The sequence below is a fragment of the Xyrauchen texanus genome, chromosome 20 (genome assembly GCF_025860055.1).
Source record: "Xyrauchen texanus isolate HMW12.3.18 chromosome 20, RBS_HiC_50CHRs, whole genome shotgun sequence".
Classification (NCBI taxonomy): Eukaryota; Metazoa; Chordata; class Actinopteri; order Cypriniformes; family Catostomidae; genus Xyrauchen; species Xyrauchen texanus.
Window position 1 is genome coordinate 4595528 of NC_068295.1, and position 20344 is coordinate 4615871.

The 20344-nt window shown below is 38.3% G+C and overlaps 1 protein-coding gene across 4 annotated transcripts in view; it reads left to right on the plus strand.

Moving 5' to 3' along the window:
* Nucleotides 1-20344, plus strand: part of LOC127660531 (arginyl-tRNA--protein transferase 1-like) — a 117418-nt gene that overhangs the window by 59912 nt on the left and 37162 nt on the right. For all 4 annotated transcript variants that reach the window (XM_052150841.1, XM_052150842.1, XM_052150843.1 and 1 more), the window contains 2 exons: nucleotides 1922-2103; nucleotides 6310-6409. In XM_052150841.1, coding sequence (XP_052006801.1) covers nucleotides 1922-2103; nucleotides 6310-6409 — 282 coding nt within the window. The remainder of the gene's footprint in view (nucleotides 1-1921; nucleotides 2104-6309; nucleotides 6410-20344) is intronic.

Sequence of the window (20344 nt, forward strand, 5' to 3'; positions counted from 1 at the left end):
AATGTGTGATATTTCCTTTTCTGTATTACAATGATGCATTTGAATAAAGTTGTTAATAAATGGTCCAGTTTTCAGTTTAACCCTTGAATGCATCAATTGAACTTCACCCCCTTTAATGCATATGTGGGTAAAAAAGACCCAGGCAAAATCTAGATGCTTATTCTTTATCAATGAAACTACTTATCTTTTCAATGAAAAGTATCTATTCTATCTTTCTTTCTGTAATCTGTCTGTCTGTCAAATCTATCTATCCATCTATCTATCTATCTGTCTGTCTCTCTGTCTGTAATCCAAACTATAATCTATCTGTCTGTCTGTCTGTGTCAAATATATCTATCTAGTTATCTAACGTCTATCTGTCTGTCTGTCTGTCAAATCTATCTTTCTATCTGTCTGTCTGTCTGTATTCCAAACTATAATCTATCTGTCTGTCTGTCAAATCTATATATGTATCTATCTGTCTGTCTGTCTGTTTGTTTGTAAGTCTGTAATATAAACTATAATCTATATGCCTGTCTGTCTGTCTTTAATCCAAATGTGTCTGTCTGTCTGTCTGTCTGTAATCCAAACTATAATCTGTCTGTCTGTCTCTCTATCTGTAAATCTGTAATCCAAACTATAATCTATCTATCTGTCTGTCTGTCTGTCTGTAATGCAAACTAAAATCTATCTGTCTGTCTGTCTATCAAATCTATATCTATCTGTCTGTCTGTCTGTCTGTCTGTAATCCAAACTATAATCTGTCTGTCTGTCTGTCTATCTGTAAATCTGTAATGCAAACTATTATCTATCTGTCTGTCTGTCAAATGTATATCTATCTGTCTGTCTGTCTGTCTGTAATGCAAACTATAATCTGTCTGTCTGTCTGTCTATCTGTAAATCTGTAATGCAAACTATTATCTATCTGTCTGTCTGTCAAATGTATATCTATCTGTCTGTCTGTCTGTCTGTAACCCAAACTATAATCTGTCTGTCTATCTTTAAATCTCTAATCCAAACTATAATCTATCTGTCTGTCTGTCAAATCTATCTATCTATCTATCTATCTATCTATCTATCTATCTATCTGTCTGTCTGTCTGTCTGTCTGTCTGTCTGTCTGTCTGTCTGTCTGTCTGTCTGTCTGTCTGTCTATCTATCTATCTATCTATCTATCTATCTATCTATCTGTCTGTCTGTCTGTCTGTCTGTCTGTCTGTCTGTCTGTCTGTCTGTCTGTCTGTCTGTCTGTCTGTCTGTCTGTCTGTCTGTCTGTCTGTCTGTAATCAAATCTATCTGTCTGTCTGTCAAATGTATCTATCTATCTATCTATCTATCTATCTATCTATCTATCTATCTATCTGTTTGTCAAACTTTTTAAGTAATCTAGTCTGTCATAACGTGTAAAATGACAACCTTATGTACTCTATATTGCAGAATTACTTATTAATTATTAATCTATGTAGCTATATTTGTTGTTTGGAGTGGTGAGACATACTAAAGAAGAAAAGTTGCAGGTTCAAACACACTATGAATTGCGCCAGGAGCTATAAACATTGCGCCCTTGCTAATCATCTAATCTCAGGTTGCTCCACGAGCACTGTCCCTGTAATGGGTGTAATGTCAAGCACTTTGGATATAAGCATTTGCTGAATGACAACTTTCTATTCTTGCATACTTCACAAATATAAACACGAACAAGGTATTTAACATATGAAAACATTCAATGTAGTACAAAAATAATACCAGTGTTAGGAAAATGCATATGAGTTAAATAGGACACACATATGCATTCTCGGGTTAAGGTACTTGATTGGCATGACCGATGCTTGTACATTCGTATTGCCAAATCAATGGCTGCTTAGATGCATACCAATAAAACAATGCACATGAATTAATTTACAAATATATTATGTAATAAATCTGTTTTCTCTCTTTTCCAGGCTGAGTCAGCTCCTGATGGTCCTGATGTGGGCTATGGATCATTTCATCAGCAGTACTGGTTGGATGGTAGAATAGTTGCTGTGGGTGTTCTGGACATTTTGCCATTCTGTGTGTCATCTGTGTATCTCTACTACCACCCCGACTTCTCCTCACTCTCACTGGGCACCTACTCTGCTCTCAGGTTTGTCTGTCTCTCTGTTGAAAGGAATAGTTCACCCCAAAATTAACATTCTGCCATCATTTTCTCACCCTTATGTCGTTCCAAACCTGTATGACTTGCTATCTTATGTGGAACACAAAAGGGTCTGACAACCTCAGTCACAGTTTACTTTCATTGTATGGAGACAAAAAGGATGCAATGAAAGTGAATGGTGACTGAAAACTGAAATTGACCCCCACCACCAGCTTTGCTTTCAAACTTGCCGCATCTCGTGTAAATGCGCACTGATGCCTCCTACTGTTTCAGTTCAAACAATGCTAGCGAGCGCTAAGATGCTGTTTCTCTGAGGTGATTACTGTAAATACTGTATTGCATGTAATTAATAGCAAATAAGACGATAGAATGCCACTTATTTCTTCATAAAATGTGTTAATGTCAATATTATATTCCATGTCTTAGGTGAGTTCTACATTTACTTTAACAGAAACTTGAAAATTACTCTAAAAGAAATAGACTTCATTATTTCATCTTTTATAGACATTCTATAAATACATAAAATAACATATACAAAGCATTCAGAAAGTATTCAGACCCCTTTCACATTTTGGTGCCTTATTTTTTTCACATCAATCTACACTCTATATCCCATAATGACAAAGCAAATGTATTAAAAAGAAAAAACTGAAATATTACATTGACATAAGTATTCAGACCCTTTACTACAACGCTTTGAAATTTAGCTCAGGTGCATCCCATTTCTCTGGATCATCTTTGAGATGTTTCTACACTTTGATTGAAGTCCACCTGTGGCAAATTCAATTGACTGGACATGATTTGGAAAGGCACACACCTGTCTATATAAGGTCATACAGCTGAAAATGCATATCAGAGCAAAAACCAAGCCATGAGTTCAAAGGAACTGCCTGCAGCGTTCAGAAACAATATTGTGTTGAGGCACAGATCTGGGGAAGGCTACAAAATTTTTTTGCTGAATTGAAGGTTCCCATGAGCACAGTGGCCTCCATAATTCTTAAATACCCCAAAAGACTTGAGGCTGTAATTGTTGCCAAAGGTGCTTCAACTAAGTACTGAGTTAAGGGTCTGAATACTTTTGTCAATGTGATATTTCAGTTTTTTATTTTTAATACATTTGCAAAGTTATCAAAAATATGTTTTTTGCTGGGGTATGGAGTGTAGATTGATGTGGGGAAAAAATATTTTAAGTATTTTAGCATAAGGCTGCAACAACAAAATATGAAGAAAAAAAACAATGGGGTCTGAATACACTGTAAATAACAGTAATCACATTAAGTGCTACATTTAAGTTAGTTAGTGTTATAAAGTTCAGGAAAATCTGCCACAGCTAGCACTACGTCCTCCATGATGTTTTTGACTATGTAAAAGCTACATGCAATTTGATTTCTTATAAAATCCCCTCTGATTGGTCAATGACAAGCTGCAGCCACGGAGAGATAAAAAAAAATTTGCCGTGAGCATTCGTGCACAACAGAGCGGCAGTATTCTCGTGAGCGAGTTTGGAAAGCAGCGCCGCTTCGGCTGCCGCCTCTCATTAAAAATAAATTAATAGTGCATGCGCGGTGACCGCGTAAAACCGCTTTAATTGCATAGCTAACTTTTTTTGTATACTAAATACACACAATTTCATATTTTATTTTCGAACTTTTTGCATAATTTGGCCAAATTACAGCTTGATTGGAAAAGATGCCACAAGTGATATTTACCATGAATTTTCACTTGTCTCATATTTCACCTCAAGCATTCACAGACACGTGTGTCAAATTAGTTAACAAGTACACTAACTTTAGAAAAAACTTTATTAGGGGCCAAATTGTTTGGTGTGGTGGAAATGACGCCGTGTAGTGGTCGTCATTTTTTAAAAAGTTGATAGAATTTTTTTTACATTTACATTTATGCATTTGGCAGAGGCTTTTATCCAAAGCGACTTACAGTGCACTTATTACAGGGACAATCCCCCCGGAGCAACCTGGAGTTAAGTGCCTTGCTCAAGGGCCCAACAGTGGCATTTTGGTGGTGCTGGGGATTGAACCCCCAACCCTCCCAATCTTCTGGTCAGTAACCCTGAGCCTCAACCACTGAGCCATAGCCATTATAGTTTTAAACATGTTTAATACAAATAAATAAATAAATGTATACATAAAAGGCATTTACAAAATGACCAAAAATAAATGAGGAAGGTCTGGGGAAAAGTTTCAAGTCAGTTTTAATGTAATCTTCATGTAATAAATTTTTAAAAAGAATCTGCATTTTTTTTTTTATCAAAATCAACCCGGATATAATAATGACAAATCACTAAACAACTTTAAATAAATAGAATGGTACAACTGAATTTCGGTAGATCTCTACAAAATAATCCCATACACACCCACCCTCACACTTAAAATAACAGTCCTGTGTCTAAATATGTCAAATGGCATTCTCACCTGATTAGGTTACAATTTACAAGAGATGCCAGATGTGTGTGTGAGTGTGTGTGTATGTGTGTGTGTGTGTGAGTGTGATACTGAGTTTTTGATATCGGGGGGCCCTCGGGAGGCCCTCGGGAGCCTCATGTCTCTTAAACAGAAGAATAAGAAATGGTCTAGAGGAGAAACGGTGAGAGAAAGTGTGATGGAGAAGTGTAGATTGTGCCTGGGGCAGTGTTGTGCCCTGAACAGCTGGCGTCCAGTGCGGGCCAGTGACTTTGTGCTGTTGTGTGTCACTGTGATTGAGTGAGACTGTTGGAGCACAGGATGAGACACTGTGCAGATATGCGTCTCCATGCTGCGCTGGACTGCGTGTGTGTGGACAGTAAAAATAAGGATGAATGGCTAGTTAATGTAAACAAAAACAAAACATATTTCCTGTGTGCAACAAGCAAGCAAGCTGAAATTTTATTATGATTGTTAATTCTGTAAAAATCATTTTCACACACAAAAAATAATCAACTGGAAAAAAAAACAAATCTTTGTTTTGCATAAATAATTGAAATATTTTTTCCCATTATGAATTAAATTAAATATTCATTGAATATGTCACGGTAAAATCAATTGGAAAAAAAAATATAAAAAATATCTAATCGGCTCTATTTGTCATTTATTTAAATCAGAATAAAATATTGATCATGAGATTTAAATTTTTTAATTTTTTGACAGTAATGAGCATTTAAGGCAAATATGCAAAAAACGGTCAATGTGAACTTTCTTATTGGTCCTAGAAAAACGTAATTTAAAAAAAAAAAAAATTTTTATAAATATGAATCAGATATGACTTAAGAGATTCATCATCTTTGACTTGTTTTTTAGTTAAGGTATCGAAACATCTTTAAAACCACCAAGTCACCTGAGAATCAAAATTGCACAAGATATCAGACCTGTTTTCAGAGAATATGTGTGTTTTTGCAGTTCTTGCCTTATTGTGTGTATCTCTTCACACATTGTATTGTGTAGACACAGGAAATCTCCTTCTTGTCCATAGGCCGTGTGCAGAGTCTGTCTTTGTGTGTGTGTGTGACATTAATATTAAGCAGGTGTCTTGCCCGTAGTGAGCGCTGTGGTATAATTGGCTTGTATAGGGGTGTCAGAGCACTGAAGAGGAGATAATGGGGGCTTCAAACTGCTGCCAACGCTAAGCGGGTGGGGACTGGGGTTAGACTCAAAGGGAGGGGGCTGCTGCCCTTTCATTCTCTCGCTCTTTCTTTCTCCATCTTTTTTTTGTGAATGGGTTCCACAGCCTCTTCTTATGCGTCTCTCATTCATAAAGAGCCAAGCTTTGTCACCAGAGGATGGGAACCTGGGAATCTGGCAGCGTCCGAGTGACCTTCCAGCACCTCGCCGTTTGTCGTCGCTTCTTTTTGCCTTTCCTCGCTTTATCTATCTCTTGCCCTCTCTCTCTCTCTCTCTCTCTCTCTCTCTGGCTTTATTTTATTTTCCACTACTTTTATTTTTCTTTGGCTGCTCTCTCTCTCTTCCTCTTCCTGAAAAAAAAAAAAAAAAAGATTTCTCCTGCTAATTTTTGGGAAGATAGAGAGTTTGAGGCCTACAAAAGAGAGAGAGAGAGAGCTCCTTTATAGCTTGCAGGAAGAAGTGTAAATCTCCTTTTGAATAACTTCCTTTTGTTTTTCTTGTCCACTTCCTATTCATCCGCACTTCCAGAAACACAGTTAAATGTTTCAGGTAAAAAAAAAATTCTTTTTTGTTTGCTTTGCAGGGAGATCGCCTTCACCAGGCAGTTACAGAAGCAGTCACCCAAACTCGCCTATTACTATCTGGGTTTCTACGTCCATTCCTGCCCCAAGATGCGCTATAAGGTACAGTACGTTTCTTGTCCAAGTCATTGTTCTCCTCTCTGTTCGTCGTCTTCTTTCCCTGGTCTGGATCATCTAACCTTGTTGGAGTACAAAACGCTGCTGAACTTAAGTAGAAATCGTTCTATCGCTTTAAAAGAACGCTTTCCCTAGACTGCATTTTGCTGAATGTAAAACAAGTTGGCTTTCTTGGTGGTACAATTCCAGATCGATGCATCCACATACTTAAATATTTCAAAATGCACTACCATCAATCCTTTCCATCACACTGCTGAGAAGATTTAGAGTCTTTTGCAGTGGTTGTATAATCAAGGAGGTGGCTTTTGGGGGGAGTGGGGTTTTTGGTTGGCGGAGTACCCATGGAGAGGTAAAGTAGACACCTGTTACAGGTGTTAATTCTCTATTCCAGCCTCACACCTCTCTGCTTGGTTGCCGCTGAGATCTGTTTCCCTCATTACTGCTCCCAAAAGACTCATCGTGGAGAGATCGCAGTGCCTCACTTCTGTAAAACTCCCTTTTCCTCTGTTAGACCTGTGTAGTGTTGATTCAAGAGGACACAGCATAACACTTTTGATATTTCTTCCCCTTTTTTCCTGTTCATTTTTTACATAAAACCTCTCAGCACTCGTATAGCCGTGCATGATGCCTTCAAATGCCCCACACTAATTTCTGGGAATATTAACATCATGCCACAGATACTGTTGATGGAGCTTAAATGAACAGTTCACCAAAATATGAAAACTCTCTCATTATGTACTCCCGTCATGCCATTCCAGATGTGTATGACTTTCTTTCTTCTACAGAACACAAACAATGTTTTTAGAAGAATATCTCTAAAAATAGCTCTGTTGCTCCATACAATGTAAGTAAATGATGGCCAGAACTTTGAAGGTCCAAAAAGCACATAAAGGCAGCATAAAAGTAATCCGTACAACTCCAGTGGTTAAATCCATATCCTCAGAAGTGATAATGATATGTGTGGGTAGGAAATCAATATTTAAATCCTTTTTAAACTATAAATATTCACTTTTGACCAGCCCTCCTATGCACGTTTACAAGTTTTTCTTCTGTTTTTTTGTTGATTTGAATTCTTCATGCATATCGCCATCTACAGGGCAGGAAGGAGACAGAAATAAAAGTGAGGTATAATGGAAAGGAAAAGAATTAATAAATTGTGTTTTAACAACAGCCCAGTAGGTGGCGATATGCATGAAATATGCAAATTATGCATTATAAATTACAAAGACGTATAGGAGTGCTGGTTGAAAGTGCATATTTATAGTAATAAAGGATTTAAATATTGATCTGTTTCTCACCCACACCTAACATATGGCTTCTGATGATGTGGATTTGACCACTGGGGCCTTCTGGGTTACTTTTATGCTGCATTTATGTTCTTTTTGGAGCTTCAAAGTTTTGGTCACCATTCACTTGCATTGTATGGACCTTTCAGAGCTGAAATATTTCAAAACAAATCTTTGTTTGTGTTCTGTAGAAGAAAGAAAGTCATACACATCTGGGATGGCATGAGGGTGAGTAAATGATGAGAGAATTTTCATTTTTTGGTGAACTATTCATTGAAGTATTATTATTCGCTAGAGGACTTTTATTTTTTCGATTTGTTGCCATTGCCAACCCATTTTCAGGTCATGCAAAGTAAAGCTCAGATTTAAGACCAGATACAACAGCTGTATTTTGTTGGAACAGTTAAACTACTTGAATTCATCAATGCTATCTCAATATCGCAATCACAGGCTTGCTTTTAAACCCCTAAGCCTCTTGGTGCAAATAAGTCACGAAAAATGTCGAGCTATGCTTCCAGAGTTACCGCTGTTAGAGCTCTGTCCAGTCACGCAGCTTGTGGAGGCGCTAACATCATTAGCTGTTTCCTCAACATCTTCTACAGCCTCAAACTTGGCTTGTAGTTGTTGTTTTCAGCATCTTTTATGGATAAGGGACTTGGAACCATGTTTGGTAGGCTGCAAGACTTTGCAGAGTAGCGTTAAAGATGTCCAGCGGGAACTCAACGTAAGTACTTGCGCAGATGTGGCCGAGCGTAGATCTCGTTGGCCGTCGTTTGACTGAGTCGACGGAAATGTTGGGCTGCTGAACAGCTGATTCATATATGGAGGATGGAGATGGAAAAAGAGGAAAAGAATGTAAATAAAAGTGACGGGCTAGCCCAGAGCTGAAGGCGAAGGAACAGATGCAGATGTAGAAGATATTAGCAGTTGAGGAAGAGGTCAGTGCTACTGTAATTTTAGTAGCCACTCCTCCTCCAAGGAATAGTTCTCCCAAAAATTGTTTACTCAACTGTTGCTCTGAGATGTTATTGCGTTGAATTAAAATATACTGCACCAAGATACTTAGCGGCAATTTTGATGTCATTGATGCCCAAACATCATTAGTTCTTGGCTGTCTCGTCATTGACGTCAAACCTGCCGTGACGCACTTTGACGCTTCATATTTTAATTGAATGAGATTTGAGAGCTTCATCAGAGGGCAAGAGTTCAGTTTCTTTCTGCTTTTGGCACAAGCATTCATATGTTTTCAGAAGCCTTTTGTGGGTCACTTTATGGTACCTTTATGATCCTTTTTTCATCCTTTTTGAAGTATGGCCGCCTCAGTCCCCATTATGAATAAGAGCACTAGAGATTCTTCAAAATATCTTTGTTTCTAAGAAAGTCATATACGTTTAAAATAACATGAGGGTGAGTGATGGCAGAATTTTCTTTTTGGGTAAACTAACCCTTTAACACCATAGCAAAATATTCACTAGCAAGTTTAAGGGGCTGTTCACACCCCTGGAATAAAACAACAAGCTAAAAACAATTCCAGTTTAAACGGTGTCAAAAAATGCAATCAAACTTTATCCCATATTCTGATCAAAGATGTCCATCAAGTGCATGTTTACCCAATTAAAAAGCAGCACTGATGGTGATCTACATTGAAGCACAGCTCAGTCAGGGCTGAATGCATTTTTGCATCCATCTGCAAGTTTTAAAATTATATATTTTTTTAATGTAAAAATTAGCTCGATGGACATTTTTGACTGTTGCGCTAAGTCTCTCTGTTTATTTTTTCCCCTGTGTCTTGTGCAGAAGCGGCACATTTTTAAGACACTGTTTTAGGAAGGGACACGTCTCTAGACAGCCGCTTTCCATTCCATTTGTTGCGCTGCATCTAGATTTTTAACGTAAGAACACATTCAGCATGAACGGCCCCTAATCCATCCATCCTCTTGTCTATGTGCAAGCATCGTAATTTATTCACAGCTCATTACAAGTGAGCATACATTATGCTTGATATTTCTTATCTACTGCAGTTTATCTGTTAAGCACTCCTTTAAGAAACTGTATGATATCACTTCCCCCGTCTCAAACCTTTGAGGAACTCTGCAGTGCGGCAAATATATTGCCAGTGGACATTTTAATTCGCTAGCTGTCTCGCTGTGTTTCTCTGCACTACAGTAATGTGGTAGTATACTGAAAATTGTAGCATTCATCCCTTTCATCCTCAGGCTGTACAGTTGTGCCCATAAGCTTACACACCCTTTGCAGAATCTGCAAGATATTCTTTTTTTGAACAGCTGAAGCTATTTGATAGGTATTTACATGAATCGCACAAGACAAAATACAAATGATTTAGCACTAATTATCCTGCTCGAAGGTTTACACATCCTTGGTTCTTAATGAGATGGTTCACCCAAAAATTTAAAATCTGTCATTATTTACCCTAATGACTTTCTTACTTCTGCTGTATATCAGAAGATGTTAGGCAGAATGTTACAGTCACTCACACCCGGCCACGCCCTCGTTCCTCATTACACACCTCCCCTGCCAGGCGCCATCAGGAATGGCCTACACCCCCACCCCCCATCTCTGGAGGGGAGGCGCTGCCCTTCCGGCCATTTCGCCAGCCGATGGTCCGCCCCGCCTCCTGGGAAGCTGGGGAGAGATGAGGGGTGTGAGAGGAGAGAGGTAAAGTGCGAGCAGGAGAGACAGAGAGAAAGATAGAGAGGAGAGAGCGAAAAACTTGCTCGCCGGTCCCTGGACACGCCGACGCCTGGTCCTCAGCCACTCCGTCACTCTCTGACAGACAACAGCCGCTCATCAGAGGCGTTCTGGTGGATGGAAAGGCTCCTCCCCTTCCTGGCAGAGGGCAGGGGCTCCTCTGTCTCCCGACGGCTTGCTGCGACTCCGTCCCCTGGTGGATGGCAGCAGCTCCTAAACAGACACACACATACATACACACAGCGGCCGCATGTGTCTCTCTCTCTCACTCCCCCAAACTGGCACCCACAGCTCAACTTTATCCCCCTCCCAGATAATTAGGTGACTCAGTACCGGCCATGCACCCTCAACAGCCCACCACGCCATCCTCCTCGTCACTCTCCTCCACCACCCATTTCAGGCTGGGGAAACCTCTGGCATGACGGGGAGGTGCTGCCCTTCTGGCCGTCCTTCTGCCGGCAGGTCTTCCTTGCCTCTCAGGAGCCTTGGGAGAGACGAGGGGATGGAGAAGCGAGAGGAAAAGGATGAGCGGGAGAGACAGAGAGAGTGAGAGAGAGGAGAGAGAGAAAATCTTGCTCGTCGGTCCCCGGACACGCCGTTACCTGCTCCTCAGCCACCACTCCGCGCTCTGGCAGACGACAGCGAGTCCTCCAACCCCTGGCAGACGGAATGGCTCCTCCCCTGGTGGACGGCAGTGAGTCCTCCGACCCCTGGTGAATGGATCAACTCCTCCCCTTCCTAGCCGATGGCAGCGGTTCCTCCGGCAGCCGGCAGCGACTCCTCCATCTCCTGGCGGACAGCCGTGGCGAGGACACCATGACAGCACATCCCTCCTCATTCCCAGGTTTCGGCACCAATGTAATGGGTAAAGGATAGGCAAGGAGGAGGCAAGAACCGGCAGAAAAGTCAACATAACTTTAATTACATAAATTAACTTAAATAAGCATAAACACACACACACACAGCAACCGCATGTCTCTCTCTTTCCCGAACTGGTGCCCCCGGCTCGTCTTTCTCCCCCTCCCGGCTGATTAGGAGACTCAATGCCTCCTAATCATGTGCATGGCCTGGCTACTCCCTCCTCCTTGTCACACTCGTATTTTGTTTTTCAAAGCTAAACATCTTACAGATGCTGCAAGGGTTATATAAACGAATGGGCATCTGCAGTCCTGGAAGTTGTTTGTGTCTCTTTCTTTCTGACGGGAGCTGAGTTCTGCAGAGTTGTGCGTGTAGAATATTGAATAGACCTCAGTTGGAGCCCAGCTCACCCTCTTATATACGGGTAATCTCTCCCAGCACAGCTCTCAGATCAGAGATGAGTGCCACTCATCCATCTCATTCACAGCTTGCTATTGTGCCCTGGGAGATTAGTTTAGGGGTGAGAAGGTTGCCTGTTTCTCACATACACCCAAAACGCACTTTTTTCAGATCGCTTATTAACGCATATGCATATGACATTATTGTGGCTGTCCCGGGATACCTCTGCAAAAGTAATCGCAGCACAGCGTGTTGTTTCATGATGGCCCCCATCCCCTCTGCTAAAAGCACAGCACCCCCTGGGTCTTGTCAAAGCCCACGAGTGCTCACGCTGGAGCGCCATTGACAGCCTCTTAGAGCTAAAAACCATTACATTAGAGCAGCTCACTCTTTTTTAGACTGGGAACACACTGTACCCCTCACTGTGGCTATTGGCAAAGCACGCCAATCTCACAGCAGCATTTACAGCTATTCTAGAGTCATCACTATGGTTGGGAACCAAGAACTGGTCTTTTTCTTTTTTTAAATACCAGAACCTTATGATTTTCATGACTTTTGGTTCCGTTAACGGTTCCCGAACATTTCTTTTTTGCATATGTGGACCGAAAACCATGCTTAAATACTCAGTAAGTTCAACTGCACTACAGGAAACACTGTCAGAGTGTACATTTAAAGGGATAGTGTGCCATTTCATGCTCGTGCCATCCCAGATGTGTATGACTTTCTTCGGCAGAAAGCAAAGGTTTTTAGTAGAATATCTCAGCTCTGCAGGTCCATACAATACAAGTGAATGTTGACAAAAATTTGTAAGCTCATGAAAGCACATGAAAGCATGAAAGTACTAAAGATCAGCCTGAAAGTAATCTATACACTCCATTGGTTTAGTCAATGCCTTCTGAAGTGATCCAGTTGGTTTTGGGTGAGAACAGACCAAAATATAACTCCTTTTTCACTTTACATCATGCCATTGCTGTCTCTAGGCACGATCGTGATTTCAAGCTCGATTACACTTCCTAGTACTTGACAAATATATAGAGCACTAGATGGCACAAAGACTGACACAAGACATTTAATCACAATACAATCATGTTTACACTTAATAATAATTTTTAGATCTTATGGCTAAACTTTTAAAACTGGCCCCATTCACTTCCAAATGCATTAGATACCCCAATATCCTACTTTCAAGTTATATTATGAAAATAATGCTTTATTATATTGGATATATTATGAGTGTGGTGGTAGAAGGACTGTAGTAGAAGGTAAACAAAAACAACCAGACACAATTCCAAGAACGGGTCTTCATTTAAACTTCAATGGACACAAAGGCACTGGTGGAGCCTCATTTCCAGCCATCTCCATTCATCTTAATGCAGACTAGCCAGCCCCCTTCCAGTTCGAGACGTGACTTCCTGGCCCTGTCGGGTCCATTCTGTGTCTGAGCCACTGATGGTTATTTGGCCCTTGACTGTGCCCAGCCTTCAGGCTTCTGAATGTCTCTAATGGAGTGGAATGAGCGGGACTGTGGGGTTCTGGTGGGAGACCGTCCAGAACTGAGCTATGATCGTCCACCTGCCCCCTTCTCCATCCACCAGGTGTTTTCCAAAGCTTCCTGTGAATTCAGAATCCCGGCCAAAGGAAACAAGTGTCTGAGAACTGTATTGGGGATGTCTTTGTATGCTTGTGTGGGGGCTGCCGGTCATCTGGAGAGCCTTTTCATTAGCTTTAAGAGCCACTCACCGCAAAGGTAATGTGGAAAACCTGTGAAATGTTTGGGGGTTAAACGGATGATGCATGCACTGTGTTTATGCCAAACCTTCACCTCCACCTTCATCCAAACCTTCACCCAAAAATCAAACCTGTTTGACTTTCTTTTGTAAAATTGTTGTAAATATTGTGGACCCTCTTTTGCATTTAATGAAAGTGAACAAGGACTATTGCCTGTGCTCATGCACTTGTAAGTGTGCTCGTAAAAATGCTCCAATACCAAAAACCAATATCATCTGACGTACGAATGTCATTACGCAAAAATTTTGCGCACAAATTAAAATCACGTTATGTCCTAGTTTGATTGCTTAGGCCACGATTTAAAGAGATAAATGTATAGTTTGCATGTGATGCGTGCTTCAAAGTGAATGGGTGGAGCCGGTGTTGTGCTGACACTGATGCGTCATACCTTTTTAGAGCTCCTAGACTCATACACACAAAACACCATAATGAGCATTGCATGCCATGTTTGCATAATAAAGGTTTAATAATCACATTGGGTCATGCATTTCCGGAAGCGAGAAGCTGCCCTCAAAAACGCACAGAAACGGAATGGGCTTCATAATAAAAGCTAAATTTAGGTGGAAAAGTGTGACAGAAATATATCACTACTGTGTAGTTATGTAATATTCACTGTACTACTACTACTAATACTACTACTAGTTATAATAATAAGAAGCTGATGAAGAATAAATCAATAGTTATTGTATTATATTTAATATAATAGAGTCATAATACATTTTTGGTTATCAACATTATGCTACAAATGTTGTCGATTTAGCTTAACTTGAATTGAACCTGGAATATTCCTTTTAAGTTTTGTGTTGTTTCTTACTAAAACATATATATTATGCCTTCAGAATGCACGGACTACTTTGATAGTACCTTCGGGAGCTTTTTAAGCTTTAAACTTAGTCACTATTAACTGCCATTGCTTTGAAAAGATGGCCCATAATATTCATTCAAACATGTTCTTTTTGGATAAGAAAGAACGTATGGGCTTGGAACAACATGAGGGTGAGTATAAAGGTTATGAAGTTTGTAAAATATATTAGAGGCTTTTGCATGATGGTTAATATTGGGCATAGTGTTTGAATGAAACTCTTGAAAACAATGTATAGGAATATGTATGGGTCTATTTCAATGTGTCCCTCTAGTGTAGTCAAGAGGGATTGCGAAAGTCACACTCTTCTACTGTAACACATCCTAAAGACAGACTTTAACCTCTGATTTGTTCACTAGGAAGTCAGACTCATGTTGAACACATACTCAGAACCATAGTATTTACAATATTATTTACAAAGATAGGTATTAGTTACCAGACGATACATGGGCTTGCAGAAGTTCTGTATGTAAAAGCTGAATAGTCCATTCTCAGATCAGTCTGTTTTCCAAGGTTATTTTTAGCTTTAGTTCTCAGAAACGTGATTTCTTGCAGTTTGTTGATCCCTCCCTTTCCCCGATTTGTCTGCTTTGAAAGGGGCCTTGTGATGTTGCACAACATTTTATTTATTTTTGTTTTCTTTGTATTTTTGAACCACAAATGTTCCACAGTATTTGCTATACTTTCTCCTTCTTGAAAAGTTGGTAACACTTTACAATAAGGGTCTATTTGTTAACATTTGTTATATTGTTATTAACAAATACAACCTTTATTTTTGAAGTGTTATCGATACGTTTTATGTATAATGTAATGGAAAATAACTATGTATGCTTCTAAAGAAAGTATAGTTGGTGAAATATTTAGTTATTCTCATTTACTTTTTGAATTTAGTTTGTACTAGAAGACATACAGAAACGAGGTAGAGTGGAGAGGGTGCAAGTCAAAGATACAGAGTTTAAAAAGAGGCCCTGTTGATTTGGGCCAAAAATGAGAGAAAGAGAAAATACTGATGTGTATTTGTCATTTGGTCAAGTTTTTGGAGCTGTTGTGTAAAGCTGAGTATTTTCAGCACGCCCAACCACAGCACAGACGTTTGCAACAGACTTATACTTTTCCACTGAGCACATCATGAACATTACACACCGTTAAGTTAAAAATAAGAATGTAAGAAGAAAAAAAAGATGCACACTTTGCTTTGAGAATGAATATGCAAAGCTAGTAATTGCTTTGAACCACAAAGGGCAGTCTTTCCCAACTAATCTCTATATCTACATATAAATGTATCTTGCAGCCAGTACTGCTGTGTCCCTCTCCAAGTGGACAAGTGTCTCTCTCTCTCTCGCTCTCTCTCTCTCTCTCTCTCTCTCTCTCTCTCTCTCTCTCTGCTCTTGTGTAAATCCTCTGGAATGTCAAGGCAGGTGCTGCCATGGTAGAGCATAACACACTCTCACTGTTTGTCAGCATTTTATATATTCTCTCGCTCTGGCTGCCTCTACTTTAGTGTGAATGCAACATTGTTTAAAAAAAAAAATAAACTGAACATAAAATATTACATACCATTACTAAAATCATGTCTGCACGCAATGCAAACCTTTAGTCATTGTTGTGTCTGCATGTGCAATTAGTGCTTATGCACAATTATAATGTTTTATTTGTTTGGAGATGTTTTGGAGGCTACGATAAATTATTTTTTTAATGCTATAACTGTAACTATTATTGTAATGTGTAATTTTGGGTATGCCACAGAATCAGGAACTCTTTAAAACCTTCTTCGGAGCTTAAAGGGTTTAATCAGCACAAGTTAAAAGCAGTACAGCGAATATATAAAATATTTATAAAAACTTCAGAATTTGAATAATATTTGTTAATAATTTTTTGCATTACAGTAATCACAAAAGGTGGCAAAAATGCCTAATTGTCATGAAAAATGTAACGGTGCAAAAAATATTAATGGTCTTAAAACAGGCTTCATTTTAAAGAAAATACTGCACAAAGTGTGATGTAATAAATTTATACTGCATACTAAAAAATGTAAAATATAAAGATAGATTTATACCGCTAAATAAGGAGGAAACGCATCATCACAGGCTGTAAAAGGGTCAATTTTAGGACCATTAGGATTAATTGTGTTGTGACATTATTTTCATGACAATTAAAGAAGTGATTTTTTTTTCTTTTTTTTTTTTTACTAAATTAAAGACAGTGCAACATCTATTACCATTCATGTATAAATATTTCACAATTTTAATGTTTTGTTCATTATTTTTTGCATTGCAGTAATAAGAATTGGCAAAAAAAGTGTTTGATTACAATGTGAAAAATCTACATGGTCTTAAAATATCATTTTGATCCATAAACATTTACACACTTTAGTTGTTGTGTATGTCTGTGATTAAACTTTGGATTCAGTTTAGCATTTCAGAAGCAAAACAAGTTAAAAGCATAATGAGCTGCCTACCTAGACAACCATTTTGGGCATCGTAGGCAAATTCAAACATGGACCTATGATGGCTAGGTAGACAGCTCACTAGGTTTTGAGACACACCCCTCATATGATCCATTCTTGTCATTTGCAGGGGGGTTTCAATTTGTCATTTCATATGGTTATTTGTAGAACCCAACCCATCATATTGACCTACATTCTTCATGTATGCAAACTTCATTCTCCCATAAAGCACCTCCTATAGATGCTTTACACATTTATTAGTGCAGCACACACCTCTTGGTTGCGTAAATATTTATCTGTAAAGTTAACTTATACAATCCCCTCCTCCATTCTTCCCACTCTCTGCACCCATCCCATAAACTGCGCCGACACACCAGCATGAAATGAGCGGAAATGAGGGCTTGAAATAAAAGAAAGTGGTCTGAGAGAAAGATAAACAATTACCACATGTTTTGTTTGGCGTGTACCATCCTTTTCCCTTTTTTTACTCATCAAAGAGCGCATTTGAAGTGTGCTCCTTTCTGCAGCATAATCTCTTTTACTTGTTTTTCTTTGATTAATAAGACACGGTGCTGTGAAACTGTCATTTAGCTGTTTCAGTGCGGTTCCCACTTTCGTTACGTGCTGTTAAGATTGGATCTGTGGTTGCGGTGCATGTCTGGACAGAGAAAACACTGAAAGACCAGCTTCAAGGTTTCGCCGGCCTCCGAGTTCTTTCCCACAGGCTTTTGCTTGTGCAGTCTTGTCAGCATAGGACTGGAAAAATGTCAAAATACATTATTTAAATAAACCCTGTGACAACTAAGCAGCTTCTTTAATTGTACGATAAGCTTGGTCCTTCGGGCGTTTAGGGTTAAAGGAATAGTTATCTCAAAAAGGAAAATTCTGTCATTATTTACTCACCTTCATGTCGTTCTGAACCCATATGCTGTTTTTAATGTACAACACCAAAGAAATCTTTTTTAAATCTTCACACAGCTCTTTTCCATACAATAACAATTCATAGTGACAGTGTCTGTATAACTTTAAAATACTTAAAAGTTGTCCATATGGCTTGTGCGCTACATTACGAGTGTTCTGATGAAATAGCTAAACAAGTCGTATAGACTACCTTTATTATGTTTGTTTTCAGCTGTTGTGAGCTGTCATGTTCACTAAGAACTGTTTTTGTTTGGATAAGAGCTGTGTAAATATTCTTGAAATAATTATTTAGTGTTTCTGTCTAAGGGTTTGGAATGAAATGAGAGAGTAAAATATGACAAAATGTAAATTTTTGGGTGAGCTATTCCTTTAATACAGCATTTATTTTGCTCAAACTCTATTGCCCTCGTTGCTCCTCACAGAAAAGTTGCACCCTTTGCACCAAACCACCTCAAGTGACTTTTCACCCCTCACTTGTTCAGAAATGTTTTCTAGTCCAGCACCCTCCCTCTTCGCCTAATTTTCACCCTTATTTGAGTGAACTATTGGCATCCAAACTAACAGAAGTTGCTTTTTGTATTCTGCTTAACAAGGACCACCAACAGAGAGGCCTGTGCACGAAAAGTTTGTTTGAATTTGGAATCGTTTTTTTGTTTTTTCTTCCTCCGCATATTGAAGGTTTTGATATCAGTTGAAGCCAGCGCAGGGTCTTGTTCCAATTAGTAAAAAAATGCTCTCTGATCTAACAAACCCTTTATATGTCAAGGTTAATATTGTGTGATGGTGTTCTATTATAGTCTTCAGAAAACACTTCATCTGGTTTCAGCTGGTGGATAATAATAATAGTGATGCACAGATACAAATATTTGGGCAGATACCGATAATTACTTTTGTGATGATGACTGAATATTATACGGTATTATTTTGTGTGTTTGGTTTTGATGTATAGATTTTATTATTAATATATTTAGCTTGGTTTTGGTATTGTTTTTGTGTTTGGGGTTTATGTAAGTGTTCATCCTCAATTTTGTATGTGTCAATTGTGTCATATTATTTGGGTCCAAACCACAGTCCGATTACGTCATCAACGTGTGTACGAGTGGCAGCTGTTTACCACTGTAACTAGGTAACATCTCGAGTAGACGTCACTGTGTTAAGTGAAGTATTAAAGTTTGTCTCTTTGGATTTACCATGAAAACTTGCCATGCACAGAACGTTCATATTAGCAGCAAACTATAACACCAGACCCCACACCCTCAAATAATCTAATGGAAAATTATTAAGTCAAATTAATAATGGTTCACTTTTTTACTGAAAAACAACAACTTTTAAACCCCCCACCCCTACAGGGCACGCCCCCACACTTTGAGAACCACTGCACTAAGGCATCAAAGACCTAATCTAGAACTTTAAATGTTTTAAATGAGGCATCAAATCTTAAATCTTGAAATGTAAATACTTTAAATAAGGCATCAAAGATCAAATCTAGAATTATACAGGTTTCAAATAAGGTATCAAAGACACAATCTAGAACTTTTGAAATGCTTTAAATAAGGCATCAAAGCTCTAATCTAGAATTATAGAAGATTAAAATAAGGCATTAAAGCTCCAATCAAGAATTTTAAATGCTTCAAATAAGGTATCAAATCTCCAAACTGGAATTTGTATTGCTTCAGATAAGTTATTAAAACTCCAATCTCGAATTTAAAAAAACTTCAGATGAGGTATCAAAGCTCCAATCTAGAATTATATATGCCTAAAATAAAGTATCAAAGCTCTAATCTAGAATTATATATGCCTAAAATAAAGTATCAAAGCTCTAATCTAGAATTATATATGCCTAAAATAAAGTATCAAAGCTCTAATCTAGAATTATATATGCCTAAAATAAAGTATCAAAGCTCTAATCTAGAATTATATATGCCTAAAATAAAGTATCAAAGCTCTAATCTAGAATTATATATGCCTAAAATAAAGTATCAAAGCTCTAATCTAGAATTATATATGCCTAAAATAAGGAATCAAAGCTCTAATCTAGAATTATATAAAATTCAAAGAAGGAATCAAAGCTCTAATCTAGAATTATATATGCCTAAAATAAGGTATCAAAGCTCTAATCTAGAATTATATATGCCTAAAATAATGTATCAAAGATCTAATCTAGAATTATATATGCCTAAAATAAGGTATCAAAGCTCTAATCTAGAATTATATATGCCTAAAATAAGGTATCAAAGCTCTAATCTAGAATTATATATGCCTAAAATAAGGTATCAAAGCTCTAATCTAGAATTATATATGCCTAAAATAAGGTATCAAAGCTCTAATCTAGAATTATATATGCCTAAAATAAGGTATCAAGCTCTAATCTAGAATTATATATGCCTAAAATAAGGTATCAAAGCTCTAATCTAGAATTATATATGCCTAAAATAAGGTATCAAAGCTCTAATCTAGAATTATATATGCCTAAAATAAGGTATCAAAGATCTAATCTAGAATTATATATGCCTAAAATAAGGTATCGAAGCTCTAATCTAGAATTATATATGCCTAAAATAAGGTATCAAAGCTCTAATCTAGAATTATATATGCCTAAAATAAGGAATCAAAGCTCTAATCTAGAATTATATATGCCTAAAATAAGGTAT